Raw genomic sequence first — 19150 nt, 5'->3', positions numbered from 1 at the left:
AAAAAGTACATGTAATTATAGGACTAAGAAGTACAATCATACTTCATGTCATTAAATTGGCAAAGAGCTCCTAACATAATTTTTAAATTAAGATTTTTTCTTTTAATTTGCCTCAATATAAGACCTTTTGTGCTTATATTAAAATTATTCATCATGAATGAGTTTGTACTACATTTTAAGTAAGTGAAATATAATTATGAATTTCAAGTACCTATGGAATCCTGACTTCAACATATTTCAAGTTTATGTCCTCGAGCAAGATCTTTTACCTCTCAAACTTCAACTTCTTGAAGGGCAAAATGGGACACACATCTAATCAGTGTTTATAAGGAGTAATAAGAAAATATACATAAAGCACCTAACACAATTCCTGGCATAGATTAGGTACTCAGTAAATATGCTTCGTCTTCTTGTTCAAAGAAACACAGATAACTTCTTTTAAACTCCATCCAGTTCAATGATTAAAATTTCTCCCTATGTACACTGTTTCAAGTTGAGACTTTAATAATAAAGATGAGATGGGGGCAAATACGGCATTTATTCTATGTTACCCTTAAAACCTACATGATACTGACATCTTAGCTCCTGATTTACCCAAGTTATGTATATATATACATATATATGTATATATATATATATATAACAAACTAAAACACCTTATTTATTATTTGATTTTCTCATATGTTGACTAAATTTCCTTTAAATAAAATTCTTATAGTGATAAATGCCATATTTTAAAATTGTCTTTGCATTATTTATTTAAGCTGTGCTATATGCAATATATAATATTACGATCATATATCAACATAAGAGCAAAACAATCATTGGGACATATCCGCACTGTATGAGGTTAAGCACTATTTGAGCTTCAGATGAAAGCTTTTGAAGATTCTTTGTTTCTGGATCACAACAAACTGAACAAATTTTATAGAAACATTTTGGTTCATCTGTGGCTCATCCATTTAGTTACTTGCCAATGCCACAAATTTATTTTATCCCAGGCCCTAAAATAAAATGTGGTGTGTGTGTGTGTGTGTGTGTGTGTGTGTGTGTGTAAAACAGACTTCGGAGCCAGACAGAACTGGATAGAAATCTCAGTCAGGCTATTAACAAGCTAATTAGCAAGTTACTTGACTTAGTTTCCTTATCTCTAAAATGGAAGATTTTTTGTGAAAATTAAAATTAAGATAATTCTTGTAATGGGTTCAGCACAGTGTCTAGAGACCTGAGCAAATACTTAAAAATTTCAGCGCTCTCTTTTTAATATCATTGTTATAATTGTCTCTAGGAGATTAGACATGTGTTACTAGTCCCTTCAAACTGACCTGTGAAACAAAAATGTGATTCTTAAGTTACTAAATTAGAGTCAACTCTGTTACAACTAACTGCAAGAAATCACAAGTCCACATCATACAATACTTGTAAAGAGCATACCATATCCCACTGTAGAAAGACCCAAGTGTTTCATTCTATTTTTCACAAGTTCAGCAAGCTCTTGTCTTTCTGACCTCCTGTAGAGGTTCAGGCGCTGCTGGGTTATTTTCTCAGCTGTTTTACCGGAGTGTTTGGGACCTTTTCTGCTCAGTCTTCGGGCCCACTGCATGCTCTTCCTCCTTAGAAGGGGATGGTCGGACTGGTCACTGGATGTTGAGTTGCGGTGGTTACTTCGGTGGTGACCTTGCTCTTTGGCATCTTTGGTGTCTTCCCACTCTTCCACACTGATGGATATTTGAGACTTTAAAAGAAATGCATATTGGTAATTAGATACTTTAGGAATCATGTAGCCTGGAGTTATATTCTTATTTTTTGCTAATATCTTAATATAATTATATATCTCATGAGAGTTTTTACAGAAAGAGCAAAATCATAATCATTGATACTAATTTTCTGCTACTAAAAAATTAGAAAATGTTTTTTGAACTTATATTTGAACCAGATAAAATATCCTTGCATCCTCCAATATAAGTTTCTTTATAAAAATAATTTAATTTTTTATGTATCAGAGTTATCTTATCAAATGACTACTAGCATAGAGTTGTTTGAAACCACAAGCAAAAGAACTAGATATTTTATAACTTTATTCAAATAAAGTCAATGTAATGGACTTTTCTCAATTTGCTCCTAGTATTTCACATGAAATTTAAATAAGGATTATAAAAGTTGTTTTATTTTTGGAATTAATAATATTTTTTAAGGTTTTAAATTTACTGCTCTTTCTAAAGAAGGCATTGGCCTGAACTTTATAAAATGTGAAATTTTTTATTTGCTCATATGACCCAGAGGAAAACAAAAAGTACATTTTATTTAATTCATGCATTAATTATTCACCGCATAAAATGTTTTCTGATGGAAATATTACAATATATTTCAGGAACTGTTCTCAGTGTTCTAAGTGAAACTGTGTTGTAAATATTAGTATTTCACAAATGTATTCTAGAATCACAAAGAAAACTTAAATCAGGCTATTCTCCATAGGAGGGAAAAACAATGAACATATTCATAAAGTCTATTTTGATCTACTCTTTTACTACTAAATCTGATTTTAAAGTAAGAAGCCTTCCTTTGATTATAGGTCCATAGGAGCCAAAAGTTTCCTGTTTCAAAATTGTTGCTTTCCATACCAGGAAATCATATGAACTGAAACACGGTTCAAAGCAGAAAGCCTTACTTTCTAAAGCATGCACATGCAAAGGGACAGCTTCCTGCATTTTATTCTGCATAAGAGCCATGTTTAGGAATCCTGCTGTGTTCCCTGTCTGTGAATGGAAGTTTGAGCTTCAGCTTCAACATGCATGTGTCGCTGGCTTCCAAACTAATAGAATTTAAATTACCAAGTTAAGTAAGGTCAGGAGTCAGATCCAACAAGATCCTTTAAAAGTGAATATGAATTATGGAGGCGCAGTCAATGCCTTACACACAATTCTGAGTGGCAAGCTATGCAATCATCTCACACTTAAATTCAATAAAAAATGTAAATATTCATTCACATTTGTTCCAAAACAGTACTGTAGAAGAGTGATATCAAAACAATTTGTTTAACCTTCATAGCTTCATGATAAGAGACTATTTCTCTCTTGTTTAGATTGAATTATTTCTTTTTTTAAAAAAAATTAGAGTATAGTTAATTTACAATGTCATGTTATCAATAGTTTCAGGTGTACAGCACATTGATTTAGTTATATACATATATAAATAATTCAATCTAAACAAGAGAGAAATAGTCTCTTATCATGAAGCTATGAAGGTTAACAAATTATATATATTATACATATAATTTTTCAGGTTCTTTTCCCTTATAGGTTATTACAAGATATTGAATATAATTCCCTGTGCTATACAGCAGGCCCTTGTTGGTTATCTATTTTATATATAGTAGTGGGTATATGTTAATCCCATTGGGATAAGAGAACATTTCACCCAAAATATAGAAACCTCATTTTAGCTATAGAAATTTAGGTTGGAAGTATTAAAAATTTTAATACAATGGTTTTGCAGTAGTGGATACCTTTATAAGTCTTAACTTATTCTAGTTTTATCTGGTTGATAATATACTGAAAATCCTCTTCTCTGAAAGTAAAATACATAAACCCTTGAGTAATATCTACCATCAGTAAAGAATATCAATCTTTGTTCAGTAATTTCAGTTTATGTGTACTTTGTGGCAAAACTGAAAACATGTTAGTTCATTCATATTTAGATACTTGGCTTGTAGAGATTCATGAATCACAATATTAAGTTTATTTGAAGTAATCTTTCTAGTCATAAGTCCCTGTAATAGTTTGATTCCTACAAATATGTGGAAATAGTAATCTTGCCAGACCAAATACTCAAGATATGCCCATATAATGTCACTGACAATTAAGGTCATGGAACCGTAAGTTAATAAATATTTTAAGGGAGAGACTGGAGATTCGCTTCTCTTCCAGACGATACAACAATATTTGTCTTTGTGAATGCTTCCTCTTAGTTATGTGTACCAGGAATTATATTAAGTATATATTAGCTAAATAATACTGGATCCCCTATTCACCATTGTTTTGAATTCCCTAGGGAAATGATATCATGATTTATACAGAAAATCCATAGGACTCACAAGGCATTTTTATCATTATTTCAATAAAAGTAACATCTCTTTTTATATACCAGTTTAACTAAAGAGAAAGGGGATTAGAAGGATTTGGGGATCAATTTTAAGAAATCTAAACTGACAATACATAGATTGTTCTCTACATGTTTGGAATTTGTATGCCTTTCTCTCATCCTTCCAGTATGGCATAATAAAAAGTACTTTGAATTTTTCTGCATTAAGATACACAAACTTGATTGATATTTTGGATATTTCCTAGCTCTGTGCCTACAATAAACTGTGTAACCATTATGTAACATGAGAATAATGATACCCATCTTCTACCTCATAGAAATGTGCAAATTCATATAACACATTAATATATAAAGAAAACATGTCACCTGTGCCCTTCCACACATAATAATAATATTAATATATCCTGGTAAGAATGATGATCCATAATATCAGTTACTTTGGTAATAAACTGAGTTATTCTATTGCTGGGTACTGAACGTGTGTGGGCACACATGTGTGTGCCTCTGTGTTTTAAAAGAAGGTCAACTTATAAATATATTTTCCTGGTGCCATTTCATCACCTGGTTGTAACTCTACTGTGTTCCTAACATGACATCATGACCTACTGGAAATAGAGTAGTGCTAGGATACACGAACGTGCCTTCATCGTAGGACCTTTTCCTGAACATAGAGTCAGGGTTATAGAGTGGTTAAAAGCAAGTATTCTGGCATCAGGTAGAGCCGGGTTTAAATACAAGTTCTACCACTTACCAGTTCTGTATTCCTGGTTATGTAACTTAAAAGATTATCCCCAGTTCCCTATCTGAAAAATGATAATTATATTATTACTTTGCTCAAAGTGTTTTTCCAAGCAAATCTAAAAGATGACTCATGAAAAGTGCATAATATGGTGACTGTCTCAGCAAGTGCTAAGTAAATATTAGTAAATATTATGGTTCATAATCTTATATGAAAATACCATAAAAGGGAGAAAAGAAAAAGAAATAATTATGAGGGGCTATATAAAAGTGAAGCATAAGTATGACAAAGGAATGACTCATATTTTGGTGCAGTTCCTCTACCAGTGACTATATTTCATAAGAATTCAAGGTGCTATAATCAAATTCTTGGGGTGAAGTTTCCTCAGTTAAAGTTTTGTGAAATCTGAAAAACAAAATAGGTATTTAAGCCAAAGGAGATTTATTATTCTGTACTGCTTCTATGAATTATTTTTCACTATTTCTATGAATAATGGGAGAACTCTGGCTTGACTTTTTGTACTTTTATTGTCAGAAGCCTAACATAATTATTAGCCTGAAAAACCAAAGTTTAACACTAATGTTTGTGAGAATGAAAAAATATATTTGCATATTGCCATGGTCTGATCTGAATGTTTGTGTCCCCTCAAAATTCATACATTGAAATCTTAATTCCCAAGGGTATTTGTAGGTGGGGCCTTTGGGAAGTGATTAGGTCATGAGGGTGGAACCCTCATCAGTGGGATTAGTGCCCTTATAAAGGAGATCCCACACTGCTTCCTGGCCCCTTCTACCATGTGAGGATGCAAGGAGAAGTCTGTGACCAGAACAGGACCCTCACTGGGCAGTGCTGCTACCCTGATCTTAGGCTTCTAGCCTCCACAGCTGTGAGAGATAGGTTTTGGCTGTTTATAAATTACCCAGCCTGTGGTGTTTTGTTACAGCAGCCTAAATGGACCAAGAAACATATTGTACATGAAATGATTCTAGAAACATATTTATATAGTTCAGTAAGGAAATGAAAAATTCATATGGCTACTCCAACAACAATTTTCATATACATTTAAAACTTCATCTTTTTTTAAGTTATTTTATTTTCCAAATATTTATCAAACAATATGGTTGAAAAAAGCTAGAAGTGTATCTTCATAATAGTAAGAATGGAAAACTTTATAAAGAATAAAATGTATCTTATGCTTAAAACAGCTTAAGTACCTTAATTTTCAGAAAGGTAGAAAGTGTCAGATTGATAAGATATATGAGACATTCTTTTCCATACTTCACATGCACACAGACACACACACACAGCTGACTCTATTCAACTTCTCTCAATTTTTTATTGAACAGTTATTCATGTCATAGGTTATTGAGCATCTGTGGAACAAAGTGGTATTTTAAAATAAATCAATTCACCCAGCAGTTTGAAAGTGTATGTAATCTGGATTAGTGGCTCCCTTAAGAATAGTTTTACAGCCTTAATAATAGACTTAAACTGTGCTAGCTGATTTATGTCTGAAGACATTCTGGACTGTTGCTAAAGAAAACAGAGGAAAATGAAATCACTGGAGATGTGTTAGTTGAATCTTATAGGAAAGAATTCCTATAAAATGTTTTCCATTAAAATAGGTTAAATTATAATAATATTTGAAAGATCATCTAAATTTAAATCTACAAGCAACATGGCTAGTAACTCTGGGTCCCCTGGAAATTTCTTTTTATCAGTACAAATCCACAGAAAGACGTTTCTCCATTTTCAATAAAGACTCAGTTTAATAAGTTCATTTAGTCTGTGGTCTAAGAAGAGATATAAAATAACTAGTTACATTGTATTTAGATGTATTTCCAGAATCACAGAGATAATTAAAGAACAAACAATATTATGGTCTAAAAAATGCTGGATTTGGAATCAAATGCTAAGTTGTATTTTTAATCACATCAGGTAAATGCTTCATGACTTTGAGCAAATCAACTGAGCTTCTTGAAAAATAGTGATCATAATACTTATCCTGGTTTTCATAGCAAAAATAAACAAAACTTACAAGAAAATAGTAGTAAAAATCTCACCAAAATTCTAAAACCAAATAATTTCTCAAGAATTCAGGCTCAAATAATCGATTTTCTAAAGCTAATAATTTGATAGAATAATTAACATTATTCCAATCTCTTGGCTTCATCCATATCTAAAAATAAGATAATTCATCTACATGTTCTCTTAGGCACCTTTCAATTTTATCGTTATTCTATGAATATAAGGTTTACTAGTAGTAGGTAGAATCTCCATTAACTATTAACTCACCATTTCAATCCAATAACTTCAAAAGTCAATGTTTAATTTTATGTCCAAGTGAAAAAAATTTTCAGATTCTCTAAAGATAATGTTGAATAATCTACAAATTTATGTTACTTATTTTCCACTATGGTCAGACCACATCTTTTCCTCCTCCTTCCCCTCCCCCCTTTCTTTTCGTTCTCCCTCTGTCATATGTAAGACCTATCTTTCTGTTGTTATCTGTAACAGAAAATCAAACCTAGTCAGTTACTTTTCTATTTATGAGTTAAATCTCATTTTTGATTATTTGTTTGTTCTAAATGTACAATTAAGTTATATATTCACACATCTTTGGTTTTCCATGTGTGTGTGTGTGTGTGTGTGTGTGTGTGTTGTATGTGTGTTTAATTAAATCTCTGCTTTCTTTGCTGTCTGTGAAATTTGAAACTTGGCTAATTTATTATCTCGGTATTATTTCTCACATTGGTCATTAATTTTTTTCCTTTGAGCCTTCAAAACTGTCATTCAGAAACAACTAGTGTACAAGGGTTTCAATTATCTAATGCCTTTCCTAGAGCTTTAAGCCCAGAAAATCTTACTTTTTTCTTCTTTGTTTAGGATCTTGAATACTATTATAATGAACTTGCTAACTACATGGTGGATGTTTTGCCTTAAAATTTAACTAATTCATCTTGGTTCATAAGAACAAATTGAGAAATAATTTTGACCTAATTTTAGTTGGTTGTTTGTGTTCTTTTACTAGGAGTCTTGTAAAGTGTTTATAAATATGTAGGTGTTAGTTGGCACATATGTTACTCATTTTGTTTTTTATCACATGCTTAGGAAGTTACACTCCAAAAGAACTAGTTCAGTTTTTAAATTTTTACAGATCAAAGTCTGAGAAGCATATTTGGAAATGGATATTAAGGGTACGGGGTAATGGTGGAAGAAACATAAAGTTGGATCGGGCAGGATTTATTGAGCTCACTAAGCGTTTAACGTTACAACCTGGGGAGTCAGAAAGGGTTCTTAAAGTTGTAACAATTGGTACAGGAAGCAGGGTATCTAGGCCACGACTGCCAGCTACACAGTTTTATGTTGCATTTATTCAGTCCTCCCACGCTTCTGTTTGGATTTAACAAACCTAAGTTAGAAGTTTCAATTGGCATTTAAGGACAAGAGTATGGAATTGGGGCTCTCGTTAAAGTGGTCCTGTGTCATATGTCTCAGACTTATCTGAGTGTTCCATATTGAATTGTGTGCCTAGATTCCAGTAAGGAGCACGACTGACATTAAGCTCAGAGAATCATCCTTATCCTGTGACCAGCGTTTGTGTGTCTAAAAGTAGGCATCAATCCCCATTGCATAGAGCGTTCAGGGAAAATGCTGATACCTTGAGCATCCTACAGCTGGATTACGTGGTTGCTTGTGTGAAGGAAGAGTAGTTGCCATGCTGAGATCCACAATTCTGAACACAGCTCACTGGGACCCTACAAAATGCTTCTGCTGCTGCCACCTATGCTTCTGGAACAATAGAGTTGCTGATCCCCATAGCAATAAGGAGAAGTAGGAGCAGCAGACTTATACATATGAACAGGGTAGAAAAGAGCTCCCAGAGTGTCTACCAACCAAAGACAACAGCAGCAAAAAAACTGGAGGAAATAAACAACTGCAACAGAAGTCCACAATTAGTCCAACTAGAAAATTCTTAATTCACCAAAAGAGTTTATTAAGACCAAGAAAAATACAATAAAAAGGGAGCTGATTGGCTTTGTGCCTCTACAACATAGGTCCCAAATTAACTTTAACATCTCCTGAGATGTACCAATTGGCAAACCTTTAGGGCCTTCTTTTCTATTTGAGTTGGAGCTCAAATTATAGTTATGACTGAAGATCTCACTACTTTTAAACAAAGACCCTAAATATGGAGATTGCTCTAAAATTAAGGTAATCTCTATACTCTTAGCGTAGTTATCAAATATAAAATAGAGGAAAAAGAGGTATGCCTCATGTTAACTATTAGAGCTATTTATCGCCTTGCCTAAATTTCCCATGGTCATAACAACCATGGCCCCAAAACATCCCTTAGTAGACATGAACACTCTTCCAATGAGTAATAAATTAAAATTAAATGAAATAAAACCTTCGGTGCTTACAATCAGTTGGACAAAATGGGACCCTATGAACCTTCTGTCTGCCCAATATAGTTAATAAAATCTCCAAGGATAGTACAGAGCTTTCAAGGATTGAAACCCATTATACGAACTATTTATAGAGAACAGATGATAATCACCACTGCTTCTCCATTTAACAGCCAAACTGACCTGTTCTTAAACCTGTTCTTAAACCTGGAAAGAATGAATGGTGCCCCACAGTAGACGGTCCCAACCTTAGTGCCCCACTCCCACATATTAAGGCGCCGTGCCCAATATTGTTGAAATTACTGAATCTATTCAGTTGGCAACTGGTAAATACTTTGCAGTCATAAATTTGACTAATATGATTTGTTCAGTGCCAGTTTGGACAGACTCAGCCAGTTTCCCTTCACCTTCGAAGGGACACAATACTCCACTTAACTATACATGAGGCACCTCAACAGCCCTGCAATCACACACAGCCTTCGCAGGCAAGATCAACACTGCATCCAACTTTCTCTGGAATACAGGTATGTCATGACATCGATGACTTATCATTCAAGGAGAGTCATTTGACACCCTCATTCAGGACACAGAAACATTCACAAAGGAGCTCACGAACAGGGACGGGCCACTGTCTCACACAAAGTACAAGGTCCCCTCAACTTAGGAATATTTCTAGACATTATTTGCTCAGTCAAGGGGTTCTCTATCTCTGACACTGTCGAGAAATAATTATTGATCTGTAAGTACCGACAATATTAAGACAAATCTAATACTTTTAGGCCTTTGGGTTCTGGAGACAACGTATTTGTCATTTACAATTTTTTTAAAGCTCATTTATGCTGCTACTCACAAACTGGCCTACACTGAATGAGGTCCATTACAAGAAAAGACTCTAAATTCTCTCCAAATTGCAATACAACAGACAACTGCATTAGTTTCACCTTTCCCTCCTTTGCCTCTACCCCCAGATTCCTTCACTGCAGAGGCCTCCTCTAGGACCTCCTGGAGACTCTGAACCACTCACAGCAGTTAAGCTGTGCACGGCTTCCAGTGCAAGAAACTGTCCTCCTTGGTCTCATGCTCACACCATCAGAGCAGCAATTACAAGGCATGTATCCATAAACATTTACATAAAATTAAGGGTAATATGATAATTAAGGGCCAAAATTTATGACAGATGTGGTACAAAGAAAATTATATAAATTTGTGTAGATTTGAAAGGATGACTCTATGTTGAGAAGGAGATCTGTGTCTGATTTCAAGAAACATACACTGAACACTTGTGCAAGGCACTGTCCAAGGCACGTGGGATACAATAATGAAAAGATAGATGTGGTTTAGCGATAATTCCCTAATTTCAAATTTTATACCTCAATATCTTCAGTTGGAGAGTATGACATAGAAGAGAAGTGAGAAATTAAGAATATGAGAGAAGGTAGAAAAATGGATTATCTTGGAGTCCAGGAAGATGTATTTTTCATGGAATGGAAGGGGTGATGAATATTGTCAAATAGTTCCTACTGTAGCTTTTCTTCCCTCTAACACAGGGGTCCCCAATCCCCGCACTGTGGACTGGTACCGGTCTGAGGAACCGGGCCGCACAGCAGGAGGTGAGCGGCGGGTGAGCCTGAAGCTTCATCTGCCGCCCCCATCGCGCATATTACCGCCTGACCCATCTCCCCACCATGACCCATCCATGGAAAAATTGTCTTGTACGAAACTGGTCCCTGGTGCCAAAAAGGTTGGGGACCGCTGCTCTAACATACATGTCATAAATAATATCTATCATTACAGAGACATGAGGAAGAGGAAGAAAAGTTACAAAAGGTCATTACTTTATCTAGGACCATAGCATTGCCCTATGATGGAAGTTTGTTTGTTTGTTTCTTTTTATAAAGGTTAGGCATCTTCCACTCATATGAGTATGTTACAGAAATTACTGGTGATCTTGAGAAGTCAATTTTCTAAATAGCAAGTTGAAATATTTACTAGTTAATATATCTAACATAACGTTTTTTTGAGTTGTGGTGTTCAGAAATGCATTTTAAGTGTTCAGTGAAATTACCTTAATTATGTCATGTTTCTATATCATATAGCTTTATCAATGCGGCAGCACTACTTTCTTTCATTGTTTTTCTTATGAACTCAGGTGACCTTTCACTGTGTAACAGTGGAATGTTTTTATCTTTTCTGAAGCTATAGCATTTATTTTCTCCTCAAAATAATGTATTTTTAAGGTGAAGTAATAATATTATCAGCATCAAAATTATCACTACTGTACATTTTGTAACTACGTTTTTTGTAGGTCTCAAGGCATCTCTTCACTCTTCTAATGGTTATTTAATATTGACTGTTGTATTTCATGTTGATATGTGTCTGGTAGGTTAGAATCAAAGTCTGGCTCAAGTCTAGACTAATTTCATCCTCATTAACTTTCAGTTCATTAAGGAAACTAAAAAGCAGTTTTCTTTAACCAAATGATTCATTTTATATCTAGAAATAACCAAATGCGTCAACATATTTTCTTTCTACATAAAATGTCCTTTTGGGGTACATATGATTTGGTTTTTATGTATTGTACATACTTATATATGTGTGTGTAGAGAATTTTCTTATACACCCGAATAGTTTTAAACTCCAAATTTGACTTATAAACAAAAAATCAATAAATGGAAGAGTACTTATTAAGCACGCAGGTTCAACACAGCAAGAAAGGAAGGCATTCAGATAGTTTACATGATCAGAATCATAGTTTCATTGCCAGTTCTGTCATCTTCACAGTACAATTCTCACTCATCATTTTCTAGAATTTTCTAGAATTACAGGAATACATAGCCTAAAGCAATGGTTTCAACCACATGTATATGTGTGTGTGTAGACCCTACATACTATAGGGTAGGTGAAGGGGGCTATCATTCTATCACCTCCAGAATCTTACAGTACAGAAGAAAACATCTAAGCAATAAAGTTATGAAAAACTATTATAGTGATTTCAATATGAATATAGCATCAATTCCACCATACCCAAACATTTTACACACACACACACACACACACACACACAGACGCAACACACACACAGAGTCCTCTTCTCTTTTTCAGCATTTGAGAACCACCACCCTAAAGCATATAACAGTTATGAATAAATGAGACTGTGGAAAGAAAATTTCTATGATATATGTAATGTCTTAACTAAGGAAGAGATTCAATGGTATAAGACTTGGTAGATATGAATATTTATATTCTTATGTAAAGAATCTATATAAAACGGTATTATTGATCCAAGTATACTGTTGCTGAGTGATCATCACTCCCTTATTAAGACCTAGATGGCTTAGATCAACCTTATAACTTTCTATTCAGTTCTGATTTTGTAGACTCCAGCACCCATGCAACAAGAAGTTGTGACTAAAGGCTTACTTTACTTCCTGTGGCTGGGTAAAGTGAAAGAATGATGTCGTGCAGTTTAAGATATTAAGTGAACAGAAAGCCATGACTATGTAGTTAAAATAAAACAAATAGACTGGATGCATTTAAATAGCTTCTTGCTAATAAGTGTGCCAGTGAGACTGTTTTTTCTCTTTCTCCCTCCCCCAAGCCACACAGCATGCAGGATCTTAGCTCCCCAACCAGGGATGGAACCCACACCACCCCCTGCAGTGCAAGCTCAGAGTCTTAACCTCTGGACCGCCAGAGAAGTCCCGTGCCAGTGAGAGTCTTAAGTTAAGGTACGTAAATAATGCAAGTAAGAAATGCTTTCCTGACATTGAAAATAAGATAAGAATTAGTAGAGCTAGGGAATATTATAAAAAAGAATAATAAAATGGACTAAAAATATTCGAGTCAAATTTTTATAAGAGAAAAGTGAAAGAAAGTTACAGGTGAGCTGAGACCCATGGTGTGTGTGTATGTGTGTGCGCCTGTGTGTGTGTGTGTATGAATTAGAATGCACTTGAGTTTAGTGAATATATCTACTTTTGATAATATTACAAGGTATTTATCCAAATCACAGGAATACTGCCTATTATTTCATTTATAAATTTAAGTGTATTGACAGACATTTTCTGAAGCAGTGTTATCCACTCAAAAACGAAGAAGCAGTGAAAAATGATGAGATGAGATCTATGTTACTCTATGTACGTTGGCACAGAATTGTTTGCCATTAACTATGAACGATTCACTTAACACATTTCTGCCTTTTTTCTAACTGATGAAGTGATAATAATAAACCTCCCTACTTAACCTCCACTCTGCTATGTGTTGAGAATTGCCCAAGTTCACACACAGCTAGTAAAAGTAGGTTAAACATAGATTATCTGGCTCCATGTCTAGTGCTTTTACGGTCAGACAAACTAATTGAATAAATGAATCTTCCCAGGAACAGGGACAGAGGAGAATAAAGAATGGCTAGAATATAGGAACTTAAAATTCGGTCACAAGCAATTGACTTGGTATGACTGGCATCAAACATCCACGATTAGGCACTGTTAATCTGTGTGTATTACACAAGACACTGAAGGGAAGAGAATTTGGATATCGTAAATCCACCCAGAAGTAATTAAATCCAAGAATAGGCATAAAGTGTTCATGTCCACTTTCTGAGAAATCTTTCTGGTATGTTTACTGACTCATTCCAAGCACCTAGATGAGAACATCTGGACCTTGGTGGTGCTCAGTTAATATCTAATTCTGGAAGATTATAAGACAGAAAGTATCTGGCAGATAATGAGTTTGTTATTCATGTTTAGGAATTAGAACAGAGAGGGCAGAGAACAAAAATTTGCCATCCCTCAACCCCGAAGTAATCATTGAAACCACAAGATACATTGAGTGCTACAAAGCCATGTGTTGAAAAGAGGAAAAGCCTTTTCCAAATCCCCAGTTTTGGTTCAAGTGGCAATTCCCACGTTGATTCCCAAACAAAGCACTTTGGGATCTCAAAGCAGATGGTGGAAAAGAGAGAGGTGGCCAGAAATTGGTAGAAGCTCCTACAGCGAAACCTAGTGATTAAAAAAAACAGGCTCTGATGTCAGAAAGTGATAAAGTTCAAATCCAGGTCTGCTACTTCCTAAGTTTTTATTTTATCAAGTTAATGTGTCTAAGTCTCTGCTCATTTACAAGTGGGAATAATATCATCCATCGTATTAGCCTGCTGGGCAGATTAAATAAAACAAGAAAGCACTTAGCATTGTTCAGGGATCGAGATTAATGCTCTGGGAGAGATGACCTGCAGTGAACTTTAGCCCACCCTTAGGTAGATAATGAAGTACTTTCTGGAATCTAAAGATGAAGCCCCATCCCAGGGTAGGAGGCGAAGGTGATCGCTGCCTCTCCTTGGGGTCCTGTGTTCTAGAGCCAATCCAGAGACAGGAGATTAGATGAACCTTCAGATGGAAGATCACAGTAGCAGTATCTAAAATGAGCTGTTATAGGCAGAAACTGAAAAGCAAAAAAGGGGGAAAAGAAATAAACCAGTGCAAACAGGGAAAATAGGAGTAATTCATGATATGAAAACTAAGGATAAGAGAATTTTAAGATGGAAGAGATAATGAACCCTGTTAAAGGTTCTACAGTGCTTAAACAAATTACAACTAATTTAAAAGGCCAATGATTTTGGCTAAAAGAGATTTTTAATAATTGAAGAACAGTATTGATAAAGTAGTGGGGGAAAAACTGGGAGATAAGGAATAGAATGGACAGCATGTATGAAGTCTTCTGAGAGTTTAACAGCAAGAGTAAAATAAGAAAAAACAGAAAAAAAGGAGAAAAATTTCTTGAGATTTGGGGAAACCTGAACATATTTGGAGGGAGAGAGAGAAAACCAAAACAAAACAAAACTAGAGGTGGAAAGGACGGAAACTGTATAAGAAAAAACTGGAATTACAAGGATAAGCATATTTTAATATCTAAAGTACAATTAGAGCTTTTTCTTCATAAAAAGGGTTGTGAGAAGGATACTTATATTGGAAGACTCAAACTTCCCAGCAAATTAAAGGGAAGACACTTTATTTATATAGGGAATTGACTGGAGGATTTTGAGACCGCGAATAGTAACCATGAGAAAGAAAGCAATCAGAGGAAAAAAGTTATGAGTCAACTTGTAATTGGCTACGAAAAGTCAGAAATGAGCCAAACCTTTGATTTTCTGCATCTGAAATGGTAAGTTAGAGAAAAGAGGAGATAGTGAAGCTTGGCATCTGAATAAAAAGTGAAGAACAACACTTAGAATCAACATGGAAAACTACAATAGAGCCAAAACCTACATTTAAAAAATTAACTTTACTTTCAAACATGAAACTATAAAGTTTTTTCACAGATGAAAACTTTGTTCTTACTGGGACATGGTGTGACCATTAACTAGTGTTTCTACCACCATGGAGCAGATCTGGACTCACACCTTAGAAAGCCTTCAGTAGAGGCAAAGTGAAGCAACTTGGCCTGTGACATGTTCCTAAAATATTTCCTAAAATAATGTCTGCCAGTTCATTATAAATAAAATTAAATTTTATTTGTGAATCAGGTCAGGTCAAATGCTGGTATAAATTTAAAATTTTAGAAATATATGTTTGATCTCATTTGAGCTCAAAGAACTACAAAACATATTCTAATAAAGCAACTGTAAGAACCCTAAGACGAGCTCCCCAAACCTTGCATGTGCCAGAGCTGTGTTCTGCATTGAACTAGAACTTTAATTTGCACCACCTGTGGTGGTAGCTGGACACCCTGAGCAGCTTCATGCTAAACAAACGTTCCTATTTTCTATGTACCATCACGTGAAAAAGGTCAGAAAGCATCTAAAACATTTTTCTTACGTCCCAAAGTGAAGCCTCCTTAGTAAATATTTAGTAAATTCCAAAGGAATACATATATGGGAAAACAAAATTAGAATATTTAAAAATATAATAAAGCTAGAGATTATTAAACCTTAAATAATTTAGGATGCTCAAAATAATTTAATAAACAGAATTTGCATTTATTACATGGATTCAAATCTCTGATGTAGAGAAAACAACAGTCACTGTGTCAAAATGTTGGGTATTATGATAATATAGCACTTCTCTCCAAAATTCAACAAGCTCAAAAGTAGACTCGTACCTTTGGTTGGTAATTTTGGCACACAACTTTTACACTTGTGGCTGTGTTCTCCCAGTGGGCTGAATGGTTCCACTGCTTTGACATTCAAAATGCAATTTTTAAAGTTGAAAATGTTTATATTTGTAATAGTTTCTTTAACTCTATTTAATGCTTGGGAGTTTGTGTTAAGTACTAAGGCCATAATGACAATTATTTATCGTGATTTAGATGAAGAAAATGGAAAATAAAATTAAAAAATGCAAATCACATGAAGATAACATCAAGGGTTCAGGAATATAAGAAGTGTATGTAAACATACATAATGTATTATTAAGAATTTTTTTATTTTAGTAAATCAATGATTATCACAGGTTAATATTATCAAACATTAAAGTGATGGCTTCTTCATGACAATAAATTAAAGCTATTAAAGAATAAATTCAGCATTAGAAAAGTGTCCCAGAGGAATCCATCACAGGTCCTATTGTTCCCATAACCATTTCTAGGGGGTCCAGCCTACATAAGAAGCAAACTAAAGGTATGTTTTATATCAAGACCCCCATTCCCTTTCAGTACCAGCTGATTGCATTGAAGGTGGCACCTCCCTTGAGGACAGTCTACAGCCAGTAAGCGACTAGCTGGTAATGACACCACACAGTAAAATATGTGATTGGATTAATACATAAACATAATTTGAAGACAAACAGGTAAGATTTGGAATATTAGGGAAATATAAATACACTAACTTGAAAATAGAGCATTTAAAAGCATTTCACCTTACTTGTTTTCTTTTAAAATCTGAAATATTGAATTCAATCTTTAATATTCTTTTCATTTAATAACTGAATTAATACATTAGACAATTTGAGGAAAGGGAGACAAACAAAATACTTACTTGTGATGCTATTTCTCGACACTGACACAAAGCGAGGGAAAAAGAAACACACAAAATACAGTTTAAACAATGACTAGACAATACATACACAAACCAATCAGTAACAGGACAATATATGACAGATACCAGAGAACACATCATCTAATTATGTGTTTGATTATTTATCATAGCACTTTTGAATACAATTAGGTAAATAATAAGCTAATATTTTAAAAATTTGCTAGAAAGTTGTTCTTGTTAGATTTTTTTTTTCTAAAATCGTCTAAGGTTTGATAGAAAGTTAATGCGGTGCTAATAGAAAATAAAACAATTGATAAGAGCTTATGAAAGTACTATATTCATGAGAGGATATTGACATAATCATTGATATTCAATAGTCACTATTGGTATTAATAGCTGTACTATTTAAAAAACTTTAGACCTTATAATAAGATTGTTTTTTCATCTCTATGTATACATTTAAGTAACGTTATAGAAATAGATTTAGTTATCACATAGGCTATAGAGGAAAAAAATTGATCTGCCCAGTCAACACATAAACCCTAAATATTTAGGGGTTATAAAAATCATGCTATCTTTTTCTTAGGAATAATATTTTCATTCCTCAAAAGGTAGAAGTGAAATTTTCAATTATATTCTTTGGTGTAATATAACTCAAGTCTAACCCATTATCTGGCATTCTCACTATTGTTACAAATATAAAAAATGCATAATAAATATATGAATATAGGCTCCTTGAAATTATTTGTCTGCAGATTCTTAACAATTGGCCCAATGAGTGAGTGAATAAATGCAGAGAATGGGCAGCTCGAGTTTCAAAACTATTTTATCTAAATCCTTACTAAAATCATTGTATTAATGTAATTTTATAAAATGAAAACTTTGTTTTTTGGGGTTTTTTTTGCCATATGCGGACCTCTCACTGTTGTGGCCTCTCCCGTTGTGGAGCACAGGCTCCGAACGCGCAGGCTCAACGGCCATGGCTCACGGGCCCAGCCGCTCCGCGGCACGGGGGATCTTCCCGGACCGGGGCACAAACCCGTGTCCCCTGCATCGGCAGGCGGACTCTCAACCACTGCGCCACCAGGGAAGCCCGAAAACTTTAATCTTAATAATATATTTAAAATATTACTTTCCAATTTAAGGGAACCCTCCCTTACTGTTGGTGGGAATGTAAATTGGTGCAGCCACTATGGAGAACAGTATGGAGATTCCTTAAAAACTAAAAATAGAGCTACCATATGACCCAGCAATCCCACTCCTGGGGATACATCTGGAGAAAACCATAATTCGAAGATATGTGCATCCAATTTAATTGTAAAAAGTTAATGGTTGGTAGATGGTTGACTATTACCTATGCACATTTTTTAAAAATATAGGATTTATTGATGATGAAGGTGAACAACAGAGTAACATACTCCACAAATTTATTGGTTATACTGTAAAGCTGTTGGTATTTTAATATGCTTTAAAATGACCTCTTTCTAATATCTAGTAAAATCTTCACTGGTTATGGTTCACTTCAAGAAAATGTGATTTTCACTACACTGGAAAACTGAAGGCAAATACAGTTTCACATTTTCTTACCAAAAAATGAGAATAAATATTTTTATTAATTCAGAAGTTTTCAGATTTTGGGAAGTATCATATACTGAATAGTAGGTAATACCTTCAGAGGGTCTTGGGTAGCATTTTATAATAAAAACACTTCTGTAATGAAAAACATGAATATTCATTTTAAGGGGAATAAGTAAGTATTATGAAAAATCTCAGAACAGTTAAAGTGAGGTTTTGCCACCAAATCAGTTTAGTAAGCTTTCTGAATTTGAGAATTATGGAGAAAATATTGTGGACAGAAATACTGTTCTCCTTTGTCCCCAAGAGAAGCACGAGTCCTTGTTGAGTCTCTATTTACTTTTTGAACCAGAAAAG

The 19150-nt window shown here is 34.3% G+C and overlaps 1 protein-coding gene across 1 annotated transcript in view; it reads right to left on the bottom strand.

Moving 5' to 3' along the window:
• Window positions 1–19150, bottom strand: part of KCNT2 (potassium sodium-activated channel subfamily T member 2) — a 288035-nt gene that overhangs the window by 22945 nt on the left and 245940 nt on the right. Inside the window, exons 26-27 of the mRNA XM_029229997.1 lie at window positions 17219–17239; window positions 1435–1735 (exon numbers count right to left, since the gene is read on the bottom strand). Of these exons, the coding sequence (XP_029085830.1) occupies window positions 1435–1735; window positions 17219–17239 (322 nt within the window). The remainder of the gene's footprint in view (window positions 1–1434; window positions 1736–17218; window positions 17240–19150) is intronic.

This window comes from Monodon monoceros, unplaced genomic scaffold (assembly GCF_005190385.1).
Source record: "Monodon monoceros isolate NGI ecotype Baffin Bay Population unplaced genomic scaffold, NGI_Narwhal_1 Super_Scaffold_18, whole genome shotgun sequence".
NCBI classification, from domain to species: Eukaryota; Metazoa; Chordata; class Mammalia; order Artiodactyla; family Monodontidae; genus Monodon; species Monodon monoceros.
The sequence above is the reverse complement of the archived record's forward strand: the minus strand, read 5'-3'. Positions and strand labels throughout refer to the sequence as shown.